Raw genomic sequence first — 20,711 nt, 5'->3', positions numbered from 1 at the left:
GTGTGACGGAGGGGCGAGGTAAAAATCTTCGAAAAAAGCGTGACGTCATTTATGGATGACCCCAAGTGTAAATGTACTGTAGACGAGTTGTAGGAGTAGGAATACATGTAGATTAATTATCTTATATATATCTTTGTTTGGCTATTGAATTGGCTAATTTGAGATATAATTTAATTTAAAATATTAAACCTATTCGCGTAACTTAAGTTTCTTACGCTAGCTTTACGTCACTAAATAGGCATCTAAATCGGATGTGCCCAGCTTGCTAAGATGATAGTTTAATAAGTTACCATGCGGGTGGTTCGAGACAATGTTATTTTTTTTTTTCTAAAATTTTAATGCACAGTGGGAAATTAAACCACACGCGTTTGGTTCTAATGTATTATTATTAGTTTGACGTTAGTTTTTATAGTTTATTCATTTATTAATCCAATGAGGTTTGAGCTCAGAAAATATTGCAGAAAGAAATCGGTGTTTTTAAAAGACTAAAGTATGCAAGCGGAGGTGTGACATCTGTTTAGATGTGAATGATAAAGTTCCCTGACGTGTCTTGACGGGACACTGGGCAGGTGAAGTAGAGGTTACCTCTCTGTGACCTCAACATATGAAGGGATTGTGTTGTTAGACCCAAGCTCAGCCGAAATCTGTATTTTTTAAAAGACAAAAACATGCCTTCTTTTTAAATGCGGGGTCTTGCTTTTTTTGAAGATGTGTGAGAGTGGGAAGGGAAGGGGAAAGAAAAATCGTCAAACAAACGTGTCGTCATTTATGGATGTTCCCCGAAACACACGGTTATTCAAGAATAACGGGTAGTCTAGTTCTATTTAAAAATTGTAATACTTCAGAAATTTAGGGGAGATCATTCCAGCTTTAATTTGTTCTTTGCTTTTGTTATCATTTCTAAATGTGTCTTGCAAAATCTTAACTTGAGGCAACACAAATCTTTTTAGCTTGAATGTCCATTGTTTTAGTCCCTAAAACATTAAAAATAAGTGTCTGATAAAATTACGATGATACTATCGTGGCTGTTGATGCAATACCTCCTGTCTGCTTCGGGAGCTGATACATTTTACAACGTAGCTCTTTATAAGCCAGCTTTTCAGTCAACGCTGTACAAAGATTGGACTTCGGATAAAGGAAATGACGGTGGCACGAGAGTCGCAGAGAAAGGTGGACAATGTGTACAGACCTGGCCATTTAACAACAGTTGGTGGATGGTGGACCTGCTAGACAGTTACGTCATTAAGTCCGTTGTTCTAGACAACAGGTGGGTTCACACTATGTTTTATGACTTTATGAAACTGTAGTTATAACGTAAAAGTACATTATTGAAATGTGGAACATGCATGGAGACGACAATATGCCAAAATCAAACGACTAGGTTGAAGGCTGGCACAGAAGTTTCCAGTCGAATATGGGATGTTGCCACCCAAATATTTTAAACTTCGTTGACCTTATTAAAAGGGACAATCGCTCCAAGATATTTATTGTACCCAGATAAATTCAGAACAATGTTTACAAAAACACTTTTTTTTAAAGCAGCGCTGAAAGTTCAACAACTTTTAAAAGTTTTAATGCTAGCAAACTCTATACTAAAAGATGGGCATACACATTAACACATGTGTCGTATACAGTCCGATGTGAAGTCTGATGAACGCATTCAAGCCCATCACAGCATGCCGTAACAAGATTATAAACTGGCCGTTGGTTGAATGGCAAGAAGTGGACGAGGGGGATAAAGGGGATGGACTTAGTACATTCTTCAAACTGATAGACATGTGTATGACGCATGTTTCAGCTTAGTATAAAGCGTACGAAACAGTGTTTAATAGTGTTCCAGTGACAATCAACAGTACATTTCTTGGGAAAGTTTCAATTAATTATCTTAATGATGTAAAACTTTAAAACAACAAATAGAAGAGTATTCGCAAATAATGTAAACAAACGACGACAGGAGATTGTTTTGTTTATCTAAAAACAAGATGGCTGCTTAGCACACGTGGTTAGTTGCAACCAATCATCGATTATTTTGATTTACTGTACTATTTTATGACTGGTCAAACGTATCAATGAATTTCTTCCCATTCATTATATTTACGCGCATGCCGTTGTATGTCAGCGTAGTAGTGTGAAAATGTGATGGGGGGGGGGGGGGGGGGTACCATGTTTCACATCCCAATAAACGGATTAACGTTGGCTGTAGAGGTTGGAAACGTTCAGGCTAGATAGCTAAATGGTGTTACTATTAGAATTAGTGTTAAACCCATACAAGTAGAAATAATTTTGAACTGTCGAAACGTGTGATGTCTGGCCTTAAGTTAATTCAATAAAGAAATAATTGTCTTCTTTACTAGAAACGATTATCTGGGGGCATCCACGAGGCTACGTAATTTCAAGATTGATGTGTTTAATGATGATCCCAGACTGGTGTCCACATTTCCTACAGTTTCTGGAGACATTTGCTACAACCAGACAGAACCTGCAACGAATGGCACCTTCACGTGGAACTGTAGAAGACCTCTCATTGGTCGTTACGTTAGAATAATCATGTGAGTTTTTAAAGGTTTAGTGAAAATGCTGCTGACGTACAGTGGCGTCGCTAGGTCGAGAGGGTCAACCGGTTCGGCACCTCAAGGTGTACCCCCCTTTTTTTCTCTGTAAATTTCGCAGTTGGTGTCCCCCGCTGTAAAAGCTTTAAAGTGTTCATATTTAATATTAATGACGTTATCTATACACTGTTGTTAATACTGCTGGGTGTTGCATTGATTTCTTTATAGTTTGCATGTTTAGAACATGGTTTCCAACCCCCCCCCCCCCCCCCACATCGACACTGTGTATTTAAAAATTTTTCAAACTCTAATTAACCGTTCATTGAACTGGCAAAAAACATATTTATTCTATATATATATTGCCTTTTTTGTGTCTTGGTATAACCCCCCCTCCCCCAAATGGTATCAACCTGTGCGGTCCGCAGCCCACGTCCCCGCCTCACGACGCTTCTGCTAACGTATACTAATTTAAAGACTTAAATTAATTAAAGTGTTTTATGAGTAAAATGAACGATTACATACGTCATATTAATATTGTTATAAATTTTGCATTGCAACATAATTAATAAGTATTATTTGTTTTGTTTTTTAAATATCAGGCTACCTGCAGAAATTCTCAATTTTTGTGAGCTGCAAGTGATGTCCCCTTTACCAACAGAAACAAGTGAATTTAAAGTTTATAAAAAACAGATGCTGAACACGACGGCAATGTCTAAAGTCGCAGTGTCAAGGTCTGTGATGTGTGTTTCCGAATGTCTAAAGAAACGTTACACAAACGGATGTACGGCTTTCAACTGGTTCCCTTCTACACGTCTCTGTCAAATGTTCAATATTGATACAAGAGTTGTAAATGTTGTGGCAAAACTTACTACAGCACAGAATGTCAATTTCTATGTAGTTAAATATTAGAGAAGCATGCTCCAATATGTAAATGTTATTTTTATATATACATTCGCAGAAAGATTGTTTACATATTATAAAAATCATAACGCAACCCTTATTTGTATATATATATCTGAGTGGGGTAGGGTAAGGATCACATCACACACCTAAGGACAATACCACCCACCAGACCACTGAACAATAACACGATAACCTACAACATACACCCCATTTTAAAAGACAAATTCCACTACACACATTCATTAAATAAAAAAAAAACAGAACACATTCCTCAATCCATAATAAAAAGCCGTATTATCTAATACATACACTCTATTTCCACTACGCACGCTCCAAAACGCACATACGTCAAGTAACACAAGCCTTAGACCAAATGCCACATCATAACACCCTACTCTCAAAACAGCAACCACACACTACGCTTAAAAACACTTTGAACCATATCCCAAAAATCACAGCCATTTCTTTTTTCTTATTTTCCAACTTTTCATTCAGGAATAAATTGTTGTATTTTATTATATTAAGAAGATTTTGTGTAACACTGTTCTATTGTGTTACATTTTTTTGCTTTGCATTTTGTTGAGCTATGATACGATTTACATTGTTGCATTTGAATTGTGGTTGTTGTAATTAATTTATACCAAAGTATGTTGAATCCTAATTTCCGTTGTTACATTTGCTTTACTGTTTTTAGCAATGTTTTAAGTTATGTATCTTTACATAAGGTGTTGCGTCCATTGTTGTGTTTGATTATGTTTTAGTTGTGCAGTGTTTTAGTTTTTATTAGATAGTGCCTATTTAATATTGCGTCGCGCTGTGTACTATTTCTTATTCATATTTTTAAGTTTTATATTTGTTACATTGTGTTTTCAGCAATGTTCAATATAATTTTCTAAAATGTCGCTGTTTCGTAAGTTATTTTTACATATCGTGCTAACTGATACTTCGATATCTTTTACTGTTCAAATTGTTATATAAACATACTTTGTTGATGTTTAATTATACAGAGCACTTTTATTTGTATATTTAATTAATAATTTCATAAACGTGTGCCGTTTTTACGCTAGAAAATTTATTCTCATATATTCCGTCTCCTGTCAAGAAATTTCAATTACAAGGAATAAATTTGGACGATTTATCTTCGGTAACTTCAACATCTTTCATTTTGACTAAAGAAAAGTTGAGTTCAAATATAATTGCTTCAACACTGATAAAAATTAATGACACGCTCTCTTTCAAATGTGGACTTTCTTGACTGTTTCTCACCTGATTCTATCCTATCCTCGCACAGACATGAATTTTTTAAAGTAAATCTAATGTTATGTCAGAATGATTTTACTATACAAGTAGCAATGTAATTTACATGGAAATTTAAAAAAAAAGTAAAACCTCCAGCGAAGGTCTTTAGGATATGCATGGCTATGTCGATATTTGTTATAGAAAATTGCGAAATAAAGGTCAATGTGAACCAGATCGAAGTGGTTATGACACGTCTCATCTTTTCACTTTACACTATTTATTCTCGGCTCATTTTCCACAACATGCTCCACAACCATTTCATAGGATGCCCTTTCGTGTGAAATAGCCACGTGATGTAGGACTGTGAAATACATCTTGATATTTATTACCACTTGATACTTCATTGTGAGATTTCATAAACACTATTTTAAAACATGTATCAACATACAAATAGAAACGAAACCCAGTGTTCTGTCATAGAGGTACGAAGTGTTTATTTAATATTCTTTTAGAGTGCATTCTTTACTTCATTACTGTATCAGTTTAATTATTCATCTTTGTATAATCTGGGGAGGTATCTGTGGGAAAAAAATCAAATTAGCTGTGGTGGTGTCCCGGCAGGGCGCGATTTGATTCTTCTGTATATTCGGTATAAAAATAAAAGTCTATTGCGGTTTGACACTGTTCAACCGATCGCTATGATACTTTGGGCAGTTGATTAGAACACTCAAGGAAATGTTTCTACACTGGTAAGTTTACATCACCTGAATTAGCTCTAGTCCAATACTAAACATATATAAGTTAATATAATCTAAACTACCGGCAAGTCATTATCACTTGTGATATCTTGCTGCAACTAACATCTCAAACATTAATCAGAACAATTCAATTTTCTGATTATCCTGAGCTTAATTTACGACCGAGGATTTGACTGTACGTATTAAAATCAAACAAATAAAAACCAACCACAACAACAACCAGCAATACATCTTGTTGCACCTTGCAAGCAATCTTATATAGACCTCTTTTCTATACGGCAAGTAAACATTATATTTTGACTATAAATAATTTTATTTATATTTTTACAAGCTGCATAATCTTTATTTGTTTTAACTTGTCTACAGCTGATGAAAATGAAGATAGCAGTTTTTCTTCTTTTGATTTGCCTTGCAAATCTCGTTATCTTATCAGACAGGTAAGAGATATGTGTTCTACATGAAAGTTCGCAAAGAAGTAAACACGTTTTCAAACTAGCAGTGTAATTAAAATACGTATTTCATAAATGTAGCTGTAATATTTCTAAAATTATAAATAGAAAATTATTTTGGTTTTGTAAATAAGAATATATTCGAATAATCTATCAAATGTTTTAAATAGTATGTGCATTTTACTGAATAATAAAATATAAAAATCTTTACTGGGAGGTTCTTTTATCGGACTTTGGGTGTATTTGAAAGTTAGAAAACCTTAGAAAAAAAAACCCGATAAACACGATCCAAGTGGGAAAGTACAAACTATTTTCATGTGAAACTGATCTCTCTAAAATTAGTTATTCATGAAAGATCATTTCTCGATTTCTTAACTAAACAGTAAGTTTCTCTCTCTCTCTCTAAATATATCTATCTTTCTAAGACCATCTTTATATGAAGTTGTATTACTAATACAACGTACAAGAGCTTTCAAATTCGTGTTTATTATTAAGTTATGTTTTCAAATAATTTAATAAATATTTCAATGAGCATTTATTTTAAATAAAAGTCTAATTTTGTATTCTCTAAGTTGTTTGTGTTTTTGAACCTTAAATTTATGTTTCCACATCATACCCTTTGATTTTATTTAGTAAATGGCTGGATAAATGTTGTTATCCATTCATCATTACATCGGAAGTTAATTAACATAACGTTTTTAACCTATCAGGTCATTACTCTTTTTATTGCATTTATAATCATCCTAGGTGGATTATATAATATACGATCTTACCTTGTAACTGATGTAATTATACAAAGCCTTTGCTTTTCCTTGAAACAGTTGTTGTAAAAAAAGTGGTTACTGTGATGTTGATGATGATTGCTGTGAGGACTACTACTGTTTGTGTAAGCGTAGGTAACAGCAATTAATTTCAATTCTTGAAACGGAATCAATAATTTTCCCATTAAAAAATAGCCTACCCTTTTATATATTACGGTCCATAGCTTAGCTGTAGTAGAGTTCACATGATTCGGGTTCACATTGGTATATGAAAGTATAGTTTGGTCAGCACTATGCAAAGCCGTCGTAATTTTCCTTAACCTGGTTCATGTACCTATAAGAAGTATATTGCCTAAAAGATATTCTACGGACTTTATGAAGGTATCCGGATTCGGACTTTGGGGTTAGAAGTCGCAGCCCTATATAGTTAAGATGTAACTTAATTTAATAATTACACGAGAGATGAAATTGGAAACTATTTATAAAGTGCCAAAAAATCTCATTTTAAAAGACATTTTTTTTAGAATAATTAAACAAAACAATATTATTGACTTTCTTTTGTGCGCTATTTTATAACTGGTTAATTATAACAACTTTGGTAAAAAAAACTTATGTGTGTAAATATAATAGTTATTTATATTTAGCCTAATTTTTTCTTCAACTTTCCCTTGTCTGAGTGTATTTGCCCCCTTAAGATATAAAACATGAGCACATAGAACGATTCATATTAGTAACTAAGGTACTGTAACAAACGATTCTATAACCAATGGGTGACCAAAACATAAAACAACGCGACAGTCTCGATTAAGACATTGGTGTTTTTTCATTAAATTGTTATCTAATATGGTTTTATTTGGTTTTTTCCTTGTTTAGCAATATACATGAATTGGTTTGCCGAAAAGAGTAAGTTTAAACAGTTTCAATATTTGTACTAATTAAATCACGAATTGCACAATCTTAAAGCAATTATTGGTTACGATTTCTTATTTCGCTCGACAAAGTATGCTTTATTTTTTTCAAGTATCTGGTCTATTATCTTCTCTATTTAGAAACACGTTTATTTTGTATGATTGAATATTGTTTACATGTACGCAATTTTGAGTTATTTTCTCTTAAAACATATTTGATGCTAAAATATTTATTTCTTTTTTTTAAATTTGACTGTCTTTCAGTTAATATTTTATTTTTACATTGACATAGGCAGATAAAGTTTTTTCATAGAAAAAACATCAAACTAAATTTAAAAAAAAAACAACAGAAGAAATCAAATGTTTGTAATTACACGTTAGAAGCTAAAGATTTTATTTAAAATTAGATGGTTTACATATGAAATTTATAAAAAAATAGACCAATAAAAGACCAATAAAAGATTCTTAATCTAATGATATGTTCTAAATGTTTTTAAATCTTGTTTTACAGATAGAAGCTGAAAACAGAAATAAAATTGGTGTGCAAATGGAATACGATTTTCTTTTCTTTGCTAATATGTTGCAAAGGTAACATGCGCGCACAGTGTGTGGTGTGATATGATTTAACATTTCCGCACAAGTTGTGTAGCTAAGTGCACAAGTTGTTCCGAGTTTCTAGAAATAGGACCTAGGTTCAGACGACTTTTGTTTAACAATAATTGTACAAATAAGAAAATGATCAAAGCAGCCAGTTAATTAAAAACAAATGAAACTAAACATCTATAATGTAAGCATTTAAAATGTCATCAAAGTTCAAGGAAGTAAGCCTTTATTTCCCAATTAAATACTTTTATATTAAAAACATCACTCTATGGTGGTTTCATATTGTAAATATTTAAAGTGCTGTTCAATCTATTTTCCAAAATTTGACAAAGCGCAAATTAAATTTTCCTTTTTCACTTTCGTGATAAGATGTGTTTCTTGTCCCTAATTGCTCAAAACAAAAGACGGCCACTTAAGATATTTTATATTCATTAGTTCCTCTTTGTTGGACTGACTCGTCTCACTAGCCAAACAAAAGACTGCCACTTAGTGAGACTCGTCTCACTAGCCAAACAAAAGACTGCCACTTAGTGAGACTCGTCTCACTTGCCAAACAAAAGACTGCCACTTAGTGAGACTCGTCTCACTAGCCAAACAAAAGACTGCCACTTAGTGAGACTTGTCTCACTAGCCAAACAAAAGACTGCCACTTAGTGAGACTCGTCTCGCTAGCCAAACAAAAGACTGCCACTTAGTGAGACTCGTCTCGCTAGCCTGTCATGTGATGGAGCCTGCATCTTTAAGCCAAAACCATTACTGTTGTAAACAGTATTAAAAACCTTGCCATCTACCTAATCGCAGAGGCGTAGCGATGGGGGGGGGGGGGGAGGGGCAGGGGGAGATATGTCCCCGGGCGCCGATCTTAGGGGGCGCCAAAGTTGGTTGTAAAAACAAATTAAAATGTCATTTTAGCTACGATTTTGCATTATAAATAGTTTGAGAGGGGGGTGGTGCAAATCGAAAGTTTATTGGGGGGGGGGGGTGCAAATCAAAAGTTTGAGCGGGGGTGTGCAAATTAAAAATGTGCTACCGAAAGGGGCGCCAAATTGATAGTTTGTCCCCGGGCGCTGGGAAGGGTCGCTACGCCTCTACCTAATCGTTGTAATGCTTTTATGAATAAAGAGATATTATATGTGTTAACTTATACTAGACAACCTGGGTATCCATTGAACAACGATGTGATAACTAATACTATACTATATTTTTTAAAGTGTCCTTTAACCTGCTAAAGCACTGGGCAACACCAGTCTAAGTTTTACCGTATCCACTACCCGTCTCACATATCCCAACAACATACTGCTAAACCCACCCTTTTCTAAATCTCCTTTAAATGTCATGTAAAATGTATTTCCCCTTAAAAGTGACTCAACCATCAAACAAGTTGAATTAATGCAGGACGAATGTAAAGTAAAAGTAAAGTTCCCTTTAGAAACCTGACGGTCTACGGGGCAAGTGAAGTAGAGTTCACTTGTTGCAGGAATGTACACAAAGACAATATCTGCTGCCCGATCTGGCAGAAAATTGATTTTGAAAAAAAATTAAGAGATTTATTGTATTTTGGAAATTCCGCTGTAGACATGTTAAACCATCGAGCGAATGTTTCCAATCGATTATTTAATGGGTTTCAATGGTTCTCGTAGTAGTGTTTACTGAGTGCTGAGTGCATCTAAAATTGGATGGATACGCTAAAACAAAAGACAGTGTTGGACCCATGTGGTATATGTAACAAATTGTGTACTCTGCAGCTGGAGATTGCTGACTATTTTTTAATCTTCAAGTAACACGTTAAACGCAAATTTACTTTAACATGACCAAATCTACTATCCCACTATATGGTCATTAATGTCTCCAGTGATGCTTAGTAACCAGACAGACAGCAACAGCCAGAGGCGTAGCGATGGGGGGGGGGGGGACATATGTCCCCGGGCGTCGACGGTAGGCGGCGCCAAAATGGGTTGGAAAATGTAATCGAAAGTTTGAGGGCGGGGGGTGCAAACAGAAAGTTTGAAAAGGGGGGGGGGGTGCAAATTAAAAGTTTGAGGGTGGTGCAAATCGAAAGTTTAATTGGGGGCGAGGGGTGCAAATCAGAAGATTGAAGTGGGGGGGGGGGGGGGTGCAAATCGAAAGTTTGTTCCCGGGTGTCGGGAAGGGTCGCTACGCCTCTGACAACAGCAAAGAGAATCGCGTATGTCTTTCACCCCTGTTACCAGCAAAAAAGCGCGTGTCACCCGGAAGAGTTTCGATTCTACCCACAGTGTGTGACACCACTTGGACGTGAAGGGGCAGTTCGTTTAGAAGACGGTATAAAGTGTTGAGCCCAGATTTACAATTGTTGTGTGGATATGGCATTTATCGTTCTGCTACCTCTGGATGGAAAATATTTAGTTACATCTACGATATGGACTCAATAGTTCTTCTATATCTGAATAGTTTGTATGAATTCACATGTTAAAATCCATTTTCGACCGATAACATTGAAGAAAATTCGATTCTACAGTACATAAAATACTGTTGGATTTTTTTCTTTCAGTGGATATATGTTTGAATTGCATTTATAATTCTTCTTAATCTGAATAGATACTATTTATGTACAACTTGGATACGACATCTATAGTTCTGCTAATCCTGAATAGATAATATTAATTTACATGTTAAAATCCATTTTCGACTGATAAATGAGTAAAATATGATTCTACAGTATACAAAATATTATAGGATATCTTAATTCAGTGGAGAAAAGTTTGTATTTATTTGTGTTTGTGTTTGCAGTCTGTTCTAAAAATTTTCGTGGACTACGTTCAAACTAGAATCTTCCTTATATGGACCTTGACTGTTGCTAATATAGACAGTTCTATCTAATGCTGAGAACTACTTATCGATTTTCCAAGGTATCAGCACATTGAAAAAAAATAAAATGGGAGACAAAGTCTTACAAAAAATTGTGATGCTAATGATATTCTACTGTCATACAACTTTAGAAGATGATCCATTATACAACGTTGCTCTATACAAGCCAGCATTCCAATCGTCAGTGTATAACAACTGGGGTGCAAATAACGGAAACGATAACAGAAAAAGTGGATGGGCGAATGATGGCCAGTGTATGCATACCAAGAACGAAAGCAACAGTTGGTGGATGGTGGACCTAATGGACACCTACGTCATCAGCTCAATTTTTTTTATTAACAGGTGGGTTAAATTTTTACTATATGACTTCGAATCTCCAAACTCTCATAATAAAACATCATTACATCCATTCTATCATCATAGGCATGCATGCTTGATTTTAATACACATTTAAATATACTTTCTTATAGATACGAAGTATAGAGAAAGTCTTGTAATCGTGCAAAAAAAAATCGAGAAAAACATAGTTTTGCAATCTTATTTGTATATCTGTGTGAGTGTGTGTGTTTGTGTGTGTGTGTAAACACGATAACTTGAGTATCGTTACAGCTAGTTTGCTGAAATATAAATGTATTATATCAAAATCGTAGATCCGTATCAATTTGTGAGCGATTTCCGTTTACCGCAAGTGGAACTTTTTCTACTTTCAATTCTTCAAAAACCTATAACTTGAGTACTATTAAAGATAGATAAGTGAAATTTCACATGTAACTAACAGATCTTATTCTCTTCTCTGCCTTCAGTCAAATTTAGAGTAATTTTCGCTATTTCCGTTTTCTCAAAAATAAACGCATGCAAATTTATAAGGTACTTATAATATTCCGCACTATTATACACATTTTGTTTTGCGCTCACTTGGTGTGCACTTTTTTTTATATACGAGATTCTATATTATTTTTAAAAGTTTAAGTAATTAAAAATATTGTCTATATCCCGAGCTGCCATCTCCCGTAGTATTATATAAAAATATTCGAGAATGTTTAGGGGAGATCACTCCCGGTTATTTTTCCTGAAATCGATTTTTGTAACACAGGTCTACAAGACGGCTACTATTCCGTGAACAAACAGAGGTGGGAGATGTTATATATATATATATATATATATATATATATATATATATATATATATATATGTATACATATATATATATATATATATATATATATATTTATTTATTTATTTATATATATATATATATAAAATTATTATGCTTACTATTTCCAGAAATGAAAGGTTAGAGTTCAAAATGAGGTTAAACCATTTCCAGATTGACGTATTTAAAGACGACCCTAGACTGCTACCGTCATTTCCTTCAGTATCTGGAGACATTTGCTACGAGCAGACCGAAGCTGCGACAAATGATACCTATACATGGATTTGTAACAAACCTCTTGTTGGCCGATATGTGCGGTTACTCAGGTGAGTCTAGTTGTAGGATAGAGCGTAAGGCTCTACTCTCACATTGTAGGTTCAGATAACTGTTTAAGCACAGTGATTTTGATGCACGTTCATTCTGTGCACCAGTGAAGTACACACCTATTTTTTAACACAAAAAAAATTCTTAAAACTTTTCGGTGAATGTGTACACAAAGATGGTGGTGTTTGGCACCACCAAAAACGGTAAAGAACAACTGTAGGTATGTTTATATATATATATATATATATATATATATATATATATATATATATATATATATATATATATATATATATATATCAAATTGCATATATATATATATATATGTATATATATATATATATATATATATATATATATATATATATATATATATATATATATATATATATATATATATATATATATATATATATATATAATTTGATTTTTTTTTGTAAACTTTTGTCAGGTACTTGGTAGAATTTCTTACTATTTGCGAATTTCAAGTGATGACCTATATCATACCACTGGAAACGGCTGATTTCAAGGTCTACAAAGACAAGAAACTAAACAAGACTTCCATGCTTGAGTATACAGCAACAAAGCCTTCGTCGTGTGGAACCCAGTGCTTAAGGAAACGTTACACAGACGGCTGTACTGCTTTCAACTGGTTCCCTTCTACACGTCTGTGTCAACTGTTGAGTGTGGACCCGAGAGATGTCACTGTTGTAACTAAACTTTTCTCAGTGTCTGGTATACGGTTCTATATTATACAATATTAGAGAAGTATATATATATATATATATATATATATATATATATATATATATATATATATATATGTATATGTATATGTATATGTATACATGTATAAGTTGTAGGGGATACTGTATAATGCGTACCTTAAAAAATAAACCGGGAGTGATCTCCCCTAAACTTTCTCGAATATTCTTATATAACTTGGAATATAGACATGATTTTTAATAACTTAAACTTTTAAAAATAGAATATAATCTCATAGAAAAAAGAATTGCGCACCAAGCGAACGCCTAATAAAATGTGTATAAAAGTGCGGGATATTATTAGTACTTAATTTACATGCGTTTTTTTTTTTTGAGAAACCGGAAATAGCGTAAATTAGTACTTTCGGTAAACGGAAATTACTCAAAATTTTAAAGAAGGTAGAGAATTAGATCTGTTACTTACATGTGAAATTTCATTTATCTATATGAAATAGTACTCAAGTTACAGGCTTTTGAAAAATTCAAAGTAAAAAAAGTACCACTTCCGGTTATCGGAAGTCGCTCAAACGTTGATCAGGATCTACGATTTTGATAAAATACTTATATATGAAATTTCATTAACCTAGCTGTAACGGTACTCAAGTTATCGTGTTTACACACATACAGACACACACACACAGACACACATACGAACTATGTTTTTCCAACTCAGGGAGCTGTAAAACACTCCACTGATTGAAAAAGCAATACACGATTCAGCTGATCTCATCAATGAAATGGCTACCCCTCATGAAGTATTTTACCCCATTTATGTAAGGAAAATCCACAAAAGTTTGTGTTAATACATCAGCTTTAATGTGTTGCACACTTTTACACTTGAAATATTTTAGAAGTACATTATAGATTATTAAGCTACGAACCGACACGCGGCGTATCATACACCACTATTTAGTTGTTTTATTTTCCACATTTTAGTAATTCATAATTTGTGAATTTGACTACCTTTCTTCCTCTGCGAAATTATTCTCTGTGACTACAGTATACAAACGACCATGAAAATATCAAGCATAACTTGTTACCTCCTCTTAGTTTCAACTTATCTATCCCTAGTAGATTAATTCGACTCCGTTCTCTTTGTAAATATTTGGAGTGAACCACAGCTCACCAGCTATACGCTTAGAGAGCGGGGAGTAAAGGCGTGCATTTACGTTGTGTCTCGCATGGTTCCCAATGAAGAGAATTTTTTAATATATATATGTATATATATATATAAATATATATATATATATATATATATATACATATATATATATATATGTATATATATATATATATATATATATATATATATATATATATATATATATATATATATATATATATATGTATATATATATATATATATATATATATATATATATATATATGTACATATATATATATATATATATATATATATATATATATATATATATATATATATGTATATATATATATATATATATCATTTGTATTGATGTGCACATTAAATTTTATATAGGTGTCTTAGTCTTTAAAAATAAGGTAGTGTGTGTCGATTAATTTCTTAAAATATAAATATTTTATTGGATACATCTATGTCGGTTAGTATTACAAAAAAAATACTTTGTAATATTTCAGTCAAGCAATTGCATCTGTAGGGTGAAACAAATTATTGTGAAAAAATAAATGAAACAGCTATTGCATGTTTATACATTCTTTAATAAAAACTGGAAGCTTGATAAAATGTATCTGTTTCATTTCCTTTCCTTTCTGATTAAACAAGGAGATATGCTAGACACACCAGAAGAACAAGAACTGAGATATTCTTTTCAAAATGCTCTGGGATACATAAATAACTGTCTCAACATTAATCGAAACGACTTAAAATATTTTTAAAATCATCTTCGATGATCTTAAAATAAATATGATTAGACAAATGTGTTTGATTTTTGTTGAACTTTACCAAAGATTGCAAGTAATTGATTTTTAATATTTACGATGATTAAACAATTTTTGTATAGCCAAAAATAATTGTATTGTTTACATTTATCACACACATTGAAAACAAAAATGACTAAACTATCTAATGAGTGGAGTGTGTGTACCTCTGGAATACGTCTGGTTGTATGGACACTCCAATAGTTTCATTAAATGGTTTGTGGTAAGACTTAAATGTGCATTTTGTTCTACATCTTATTAATCAAAAGAATTGTTTGTTTACAAATGTTTGACGGTTATTATTTTCACCTGCCAAGATATTATTTAGTTTCCAATGTTGTAAACATGTTGTCTATAAATGAAATACAAATAAGTATGTATGTCTGTAAATTTTTTGCTCTTTATTTTATATGTGCCAGTTAAAAGTGTTATGATTTTATTAGTTTAGACAATCATTTCTTAAACTGAAAATAACTACCACTAAAATGAATTGGTGATCAATTTACCGATTTTGGCTGATGTTTTATTTGCAAATTATTACGTTTGTTTTAATTGGTTCCACGAAACATTTTAATCTCTTTTTTATCTTCAGGTTGTGATTACATTTAAATAACTTTTAAAATTTATCTGCACAGCAAAGTCGCCATGGTAAAATGGTGAAAAAATGTTTCTACAAAAAAAGCAATTCTTATTAAGTAAAGATAAAACTGAGCCATCAAAACGCCTGTGTTGTTTATGCATGTGTATAAATCGACACATCAGTGCTAAACTTATTTTCGCTTTACCCTTTAGTACTAATAAACCTCAGGAGTGGTACAATTTGAACGCATATGCAGGTAATTAGTACCATTTTGTCAATGTTTTGTCTTAATTTCTGTGCTCTTCAGTTAAATAATGATTTGTTTCTTTTGAATTGGTAAAAATTATAAGATTTACCCCAAAATGAATAGTGGTGCATTTTAGATTATAATTTACAGAAATCATTGTATGTTATTTTTTTTAAGTTATAAATAAAATCTTTGTTTATTATAACTGTTTTTTTTACTTTTTATTAATTACATAATTATATAAAGCCGGGAAATAAATAAATATAAGAAATAAACGGGAATATCCATTCTTATTTGTAAGCGGTATTTTTAGTATGAAAATTTCCAATTAGGTCGCCATATTTTAAGCAACATACATCTGTTTTCACCTGAAGGTAATAGCTTATTTATAGTTTATAGGCCAGCTAAATATAATAAACACCAGTATAAAAAGTACATTTATCCACAGTATTAGCTTTTACTGGTAGACATTTGAAAAATGGTTCAGTCAACTTCACAATTCATTGTTTACGATTATATATAGGCCAACATGTAGTAAATTTGATTTAACTAATATTTAATTATTTTTTAATATAGCTTTTATACTTTGAAATGTATTGATGAAAACGATTGTTTGTAGTTCTTGCAAAACACATTTGTAACTTAGCAGTGATAATCAAAACAAACTTCGGTGTGATGTTATAAACTGCATATGACCACCTGTCGCTAATACAACCGATGTAAACGAGTTTGAGCCACCATTCAAATTTATGGAATATAGATTTTGATGTAGAGAGTGTCATAAATAATTAACGTAGCATTTTTAAATGGGCATCGACATATTGTTAGGAGAGAGAAGGTTTTTATGGAAGTGAAATCACACACTTTTGCATAACAGTGTTAGAAAAAAACCCTAATAAAACGGGTTTTGTGTTGTTGTAAATTGAAATACAAATTGATTAATATACTCTTTGTTGATCACGTTCAAATGATAAATAAAGAAATAAATCTGTGTATTAAATAATAAAGGTGTAACTTAGGGTTTGAGGTGTTGTAGGGTGAGGTTCGACGTCATTTTAGTGGCGGGTGTCTTGCTTTTTGTGAGAATATGAGTGAAATAATGTCTAAAGTAGCATGGCGTCATATATTAACGACCCCTTATATAAACTCTTTAGCTTTGATTTTTACTAATTTACACTCTTTAAGTAGGAGAGGGGGGAGGAAGGGTAGTATTCTGCCTGTTATTACCACGCTTACAGTGCTAAAATACATGCTCTACTATGTATAGTGCTTAAGTGTATCTACAATGTATTTAGGCCTACACTTATTGATGGCCTGCTGCATCAGATGTTGTTTTTTTTTAAATTCGTGTATAGATCTTTGTTGTTATTATTTCAGTAATATATAGTAATATTTCCTTTTTTTTTGAGACATACAGTCAAACAAGCACGGGCTACAATTAAATATATAAAAGTAAAAAAAAAAAACATTATGTTATGGGGAACGCGAGAGGGGGGGGGGGGACACAATAAAACATATCTTTTAAATTATTTCGACTATCATCCTAACTTACTGCTTTGGGTGAATTCAAATATAGTGATTCGAGTGGATTGTTTTTCAGTTTTCAATGGCAAATAAGAGGGAAATAGTAGTCAACTTTCTTTAAAAAATCATTACATTTTTTTTTTCATTTAAAACATGTTTTCAAAATAATTTTTACATTTTTTTTGTATCTTTTTAATGTAAATTTTCTTATCTAAAATGTGTACTGCAGAGATTAAAAAAAAAACACTAAAATCTATAAATCATATGTTTTAGATGTAGGCTTATCAGGTTGTGAAATCCCAAGTAAAGCTACAAAGGAGGACCAAGAAAGAGTATTTTACCCAGGTGTGATAAAAAAACAAAGGCCAATGTAATTTTTATAAAATTATAAATGTATTTATTGCAACATATTGTAAACGTAAGCTGTATTCCAATTATTCGATGTTCCGACTCAACTTTCAGCAGTATTTGTCTCAATTTCTTGCAGTATGTACATACATCTAGTTAATTGGAATCTATGCTAAAGGGTTTGTGGTTAACGAAGGGATATAAGAGTTTCATTCAGGCTCTGCAGTTTCCGATTTCTTAATAAACAAGGAGTGATCTCCCCTAAACTTACTCGAATATTCTTATATAACACTACGGGAGATAGCAACTATAGACACTATTGTTAATCAATTTTTAATTACTTAAATTTTTAAAAATAGAATAGAATCTCGTAGAAAAAAGATTTGCACACAAAATGAACGCCAAACAAAATGTGCATAATAGTGCGGGATATTATTAGTACTTTATACATTCACATGCGTTTTTTTAGAAATCGGATATAGCGTAAATTACTATTTCAAGTCAACGGAAATTACTCAGAATTTGACAAAAGTTAAAGCGTTAGATCTTTAAATTACACGTGAAATTTCATTTATCTATCTGAAATAGTATTGAGGTTTTAGGCTTTTGAAAAATTGAAAGTAGAAAAAGATCCACTTCTGGTTATCGGAAATTGCTGAAAAGTTAATACAGTTCTACAAATTTAATAAAATACTTATATATACATTTCATCTACCTAGCTGTAACGGTGCTAAAGTTATCGAGTTTACACACACACACACACACACACACACACACAAACACACACACACATGCACACATACGTGCAGACACACATACACACATACACACATACAGACAAGCTTACAAAACTAAGTTTTTTTCCGAATTAGAGAGGTGTAAAACGCAGAGTTTTATAGAAATCTGGAATTTGATTTTTGTCACGATTGCAATACTTCCTCTATAGGCCGTCTTCATATACGAAAAAGTATAAACAATCAAAAAATTATTTACAGAATTGCTTTGGAAACGCCGTCCCCCTTATTGTTACCTACTGTTACTTACGTTTATATAAGAATGTACGAGAAAGTTTAGATAATACTCCCGCTTTATTCATGTAGGAAAACATGAAGCTGAGATGTGCTATGGAGGAGAAGCTGATCTACACAAACATGTGGCAGACTGTACTAAGAATCCAGGTCACAAAGGTTTTATACCTCTTAAAGATTTCAACATAAATTGTCTCCCTTCACGTTACCAAGACGACCTCATGTCTGAGTCAATCAAAACATTGGCAGCCCTAACTGTCCAGGTAAAAACTAAATTCACCAGTCAAGAGAGACCAGAGTTTTACCCAGGCACTCAAGTTCCATATCCATGTTATAATGACAGAGGAAGTCACGTGATTAGGTTATTGACGGGGAGGATTTGTTATGTATACAAATCAACGGACATTGATGAAGATTGTCAAGTCTCTGCCACACCCAGCAAAGTCTGGGGTGAGATCCGTGTAATAACAGCCACACACATGGTGTTTGATGACAGTGAGGCGAAACAGACCAGGTGTGTTTTAGGTTTTGATGACAATACAAGTCCAGTGGTCAGTCTTGATGGCTGGGAGGTGGTGGGGAAGGCGCACACTGAAAGAGATAGATGTGAGTTAAAATACTTGACATGTGATTTAAGTCTAGTCGATGATCTTGAGAAAGACTGGCGAAGATTTGATGATCTACACTCAGAAGTAAAAAACAAATTCAGAGATACTGTTGATATAGACAAGTTGACAGTTATAGTGTCATATCCGCATGGTTGTCCTAAGCAGATCTCTGTAGGACAGTGGAAATACAAGAAAAAAAGAGAAGATAGGTACTCTAGGTACTGGTACACAACATGTACATGTCCTGGTTCCAGTGGAGCGACTGTCTACATTCCTAGCAGTGGTGGCTGGTGGCGCCAACATCCACACAGTGGATCTAATGATGATGGAAATTACAGTGGCGAGTGGTTGAGCTAATATAATCACCAGTTCTCCTTTGGCTACACAATTTAAAACAAAAACAATGCTCGATATATCAATGTTTTGACAATAAGTGTCTAGACATGTTTGGCAACATTTCGAATATAACATAACTTGCTTTTTAAACCGCTTAACAATTATGATTATTACCAAAGACAATCACATTTTTAGTCAAATGTAAAAAAAAATGTTTTTAATAAATTGTATATGGTTACTTACATTTTCTTCAATACATAACTAATATCTGAAAGGAAATAAAATTATTGTTTTATTAATACTCTTCACATTGTGTTGCGCTATGAGAGTTTGACATTGCTATTGTTGTTATTATGGTCCATATTGTTGTTGCAACTGTGGTCTATACATTTCTATTTATTGATACAGTAGCTTTTAGAAGCCTATTCGGCTCGCAGTATTTCTTTAAGTTATCTCTCCAGGACAACAACAAAAAATGTGTCAGTCTTTAAAATGTTTTCAACCCATACAGCCCAGATTTATACTAACTTCTTCTTCTTCTTCTTCGTTCTTAATTATTAGTGTCGAAGGGGATCGAGATTTATCTGCCAGTGGGTTTTTGAACTCGAGACTGTTCGAATTTATCAACCATGAGCTTTTTTTTTTTTGCCGACTCGACCATGCCTCCAACACAATTAAGCGTTACGTGTCAACTGGTTATGACTCCGATTTCAGCCTGCTTTTCTTTTTTGATTTGCTTCCATAGCCTTTGTCCAACCAAGAACAATCTACAAGGCAGCAGACTTTTCGGTTTAGCAACCATGAGCTTTACCGAATCGACCACGCCGAACCCTTTATACTAACTGAAATTTAAGATTCTTTA

At 32.9% G+C, this 20,711-nt stretch overlaps 2 protein-coding genes and 1 long non-coding RNA gene across 3 annotated transcripts; all 3 read left to right on the top strand.

Annotated features, from left to right (window-relative positions):
* The first annotated feature begins 1,010 nt into the window (after nt 1-1,010).
* LOC131949288 (fucolectin-1-like) lies at nt 1,011-4,229 on the top strand. The gene is made up of 4 exons (XM_059311108.1): nt 1,011-1,267; nt 2,355-2,549; nt 3,149-3,280; nt 4,214-4,229. The coding sequence occupies exons 1-4, from the start codon at nt 1,011-1,013 to the stop codon at nt 4,227-4,229; spliced, it is 600 nt and encodes a 199-aa protein (XP_059167091.1).
* A 1,585-nt stretch (nt 4,230-5,814) lies between these two features.
* LOC131949291 (uncharacterized) lies at nt 5,815-8,111 on the top strand. Its single transcript, XR_009388146.1, has 4 exons — nt 5,815-5,886; nt 6,720-6,794; nt 7,533-7,562; nt 8,079-8,111. It is a non-coding gene; the product is annotated as an uncharacterized LOC131949291 (long non-coding RNA).
* A 9,695-nt stretch (nt 8,112-17,806) lies between these two features.
* On the top strand, nt 17,807-20,052 carry LOC131949289 (uncharacterized). The gene is made up of 2 exons (XM_059311109.1): nt 17,807-17,874; nt 18,978-20,052. The coding sequence occupies exon 2, from the start codon at nt 18,995-18,997 to the stop codon at nt 19,868-19,870; it is 876 nt and encodes a 291-aa protein (XP_059167092.1). The 5' UTR covers nt 17,807-17,874; nt 18,978-18,994; the 3' UTR covers nt 19,871-20,052.
* The last annotated feature ends 659 nt before the right edge of the window (nt 20,053-20,711 follow it).

Source organism: Physella acuta, unplaced genomic scaffold (assembly GCF_028476545.2).
Source record: "Physella acuta isolate Inbredline_101_S28 unplaced genomic scaffold, ASM2847654v3 ptg000686l, whole genome shotgun sequence".
NCBI lineage: Eukaryota > Metazoa > Mollusca > Gastropoda > Physidae > Physella > Physella acuta.
This window is presented reverse-complemented; position numbering and strand designations above follow the sequence as displayed.

Coding starts and splice junctions, on each gene's coding strand:
- LOC131949288 (XM_059311108.1), top strand. CDS start 1,011: ATGATACTATCGTGGCTGTTGATGCAATACCTCCTGTCTGCTTCGGGA. Junction 1,268..2,354: donor TCCGTTGTTCTAGACAACAG/GTGGGTTCACAC, acceptor CTTCTTTACTAG/AAACGATTATCTGGGGGCAT. Junction 2,550..3,148: donor CGTTACGTTAGAATAATCAT/GTGAGTTTTTAA, acceptor TTTAAATATCAG/GCTACCTGCAGAAATTCTCA.
- LOC131949289 (XM_059311109.1), top strand. CDS start 18,995: ATGTGCTATGGAGGAGAAGCTGATCTACACAAACATGTGGCAGACTGT.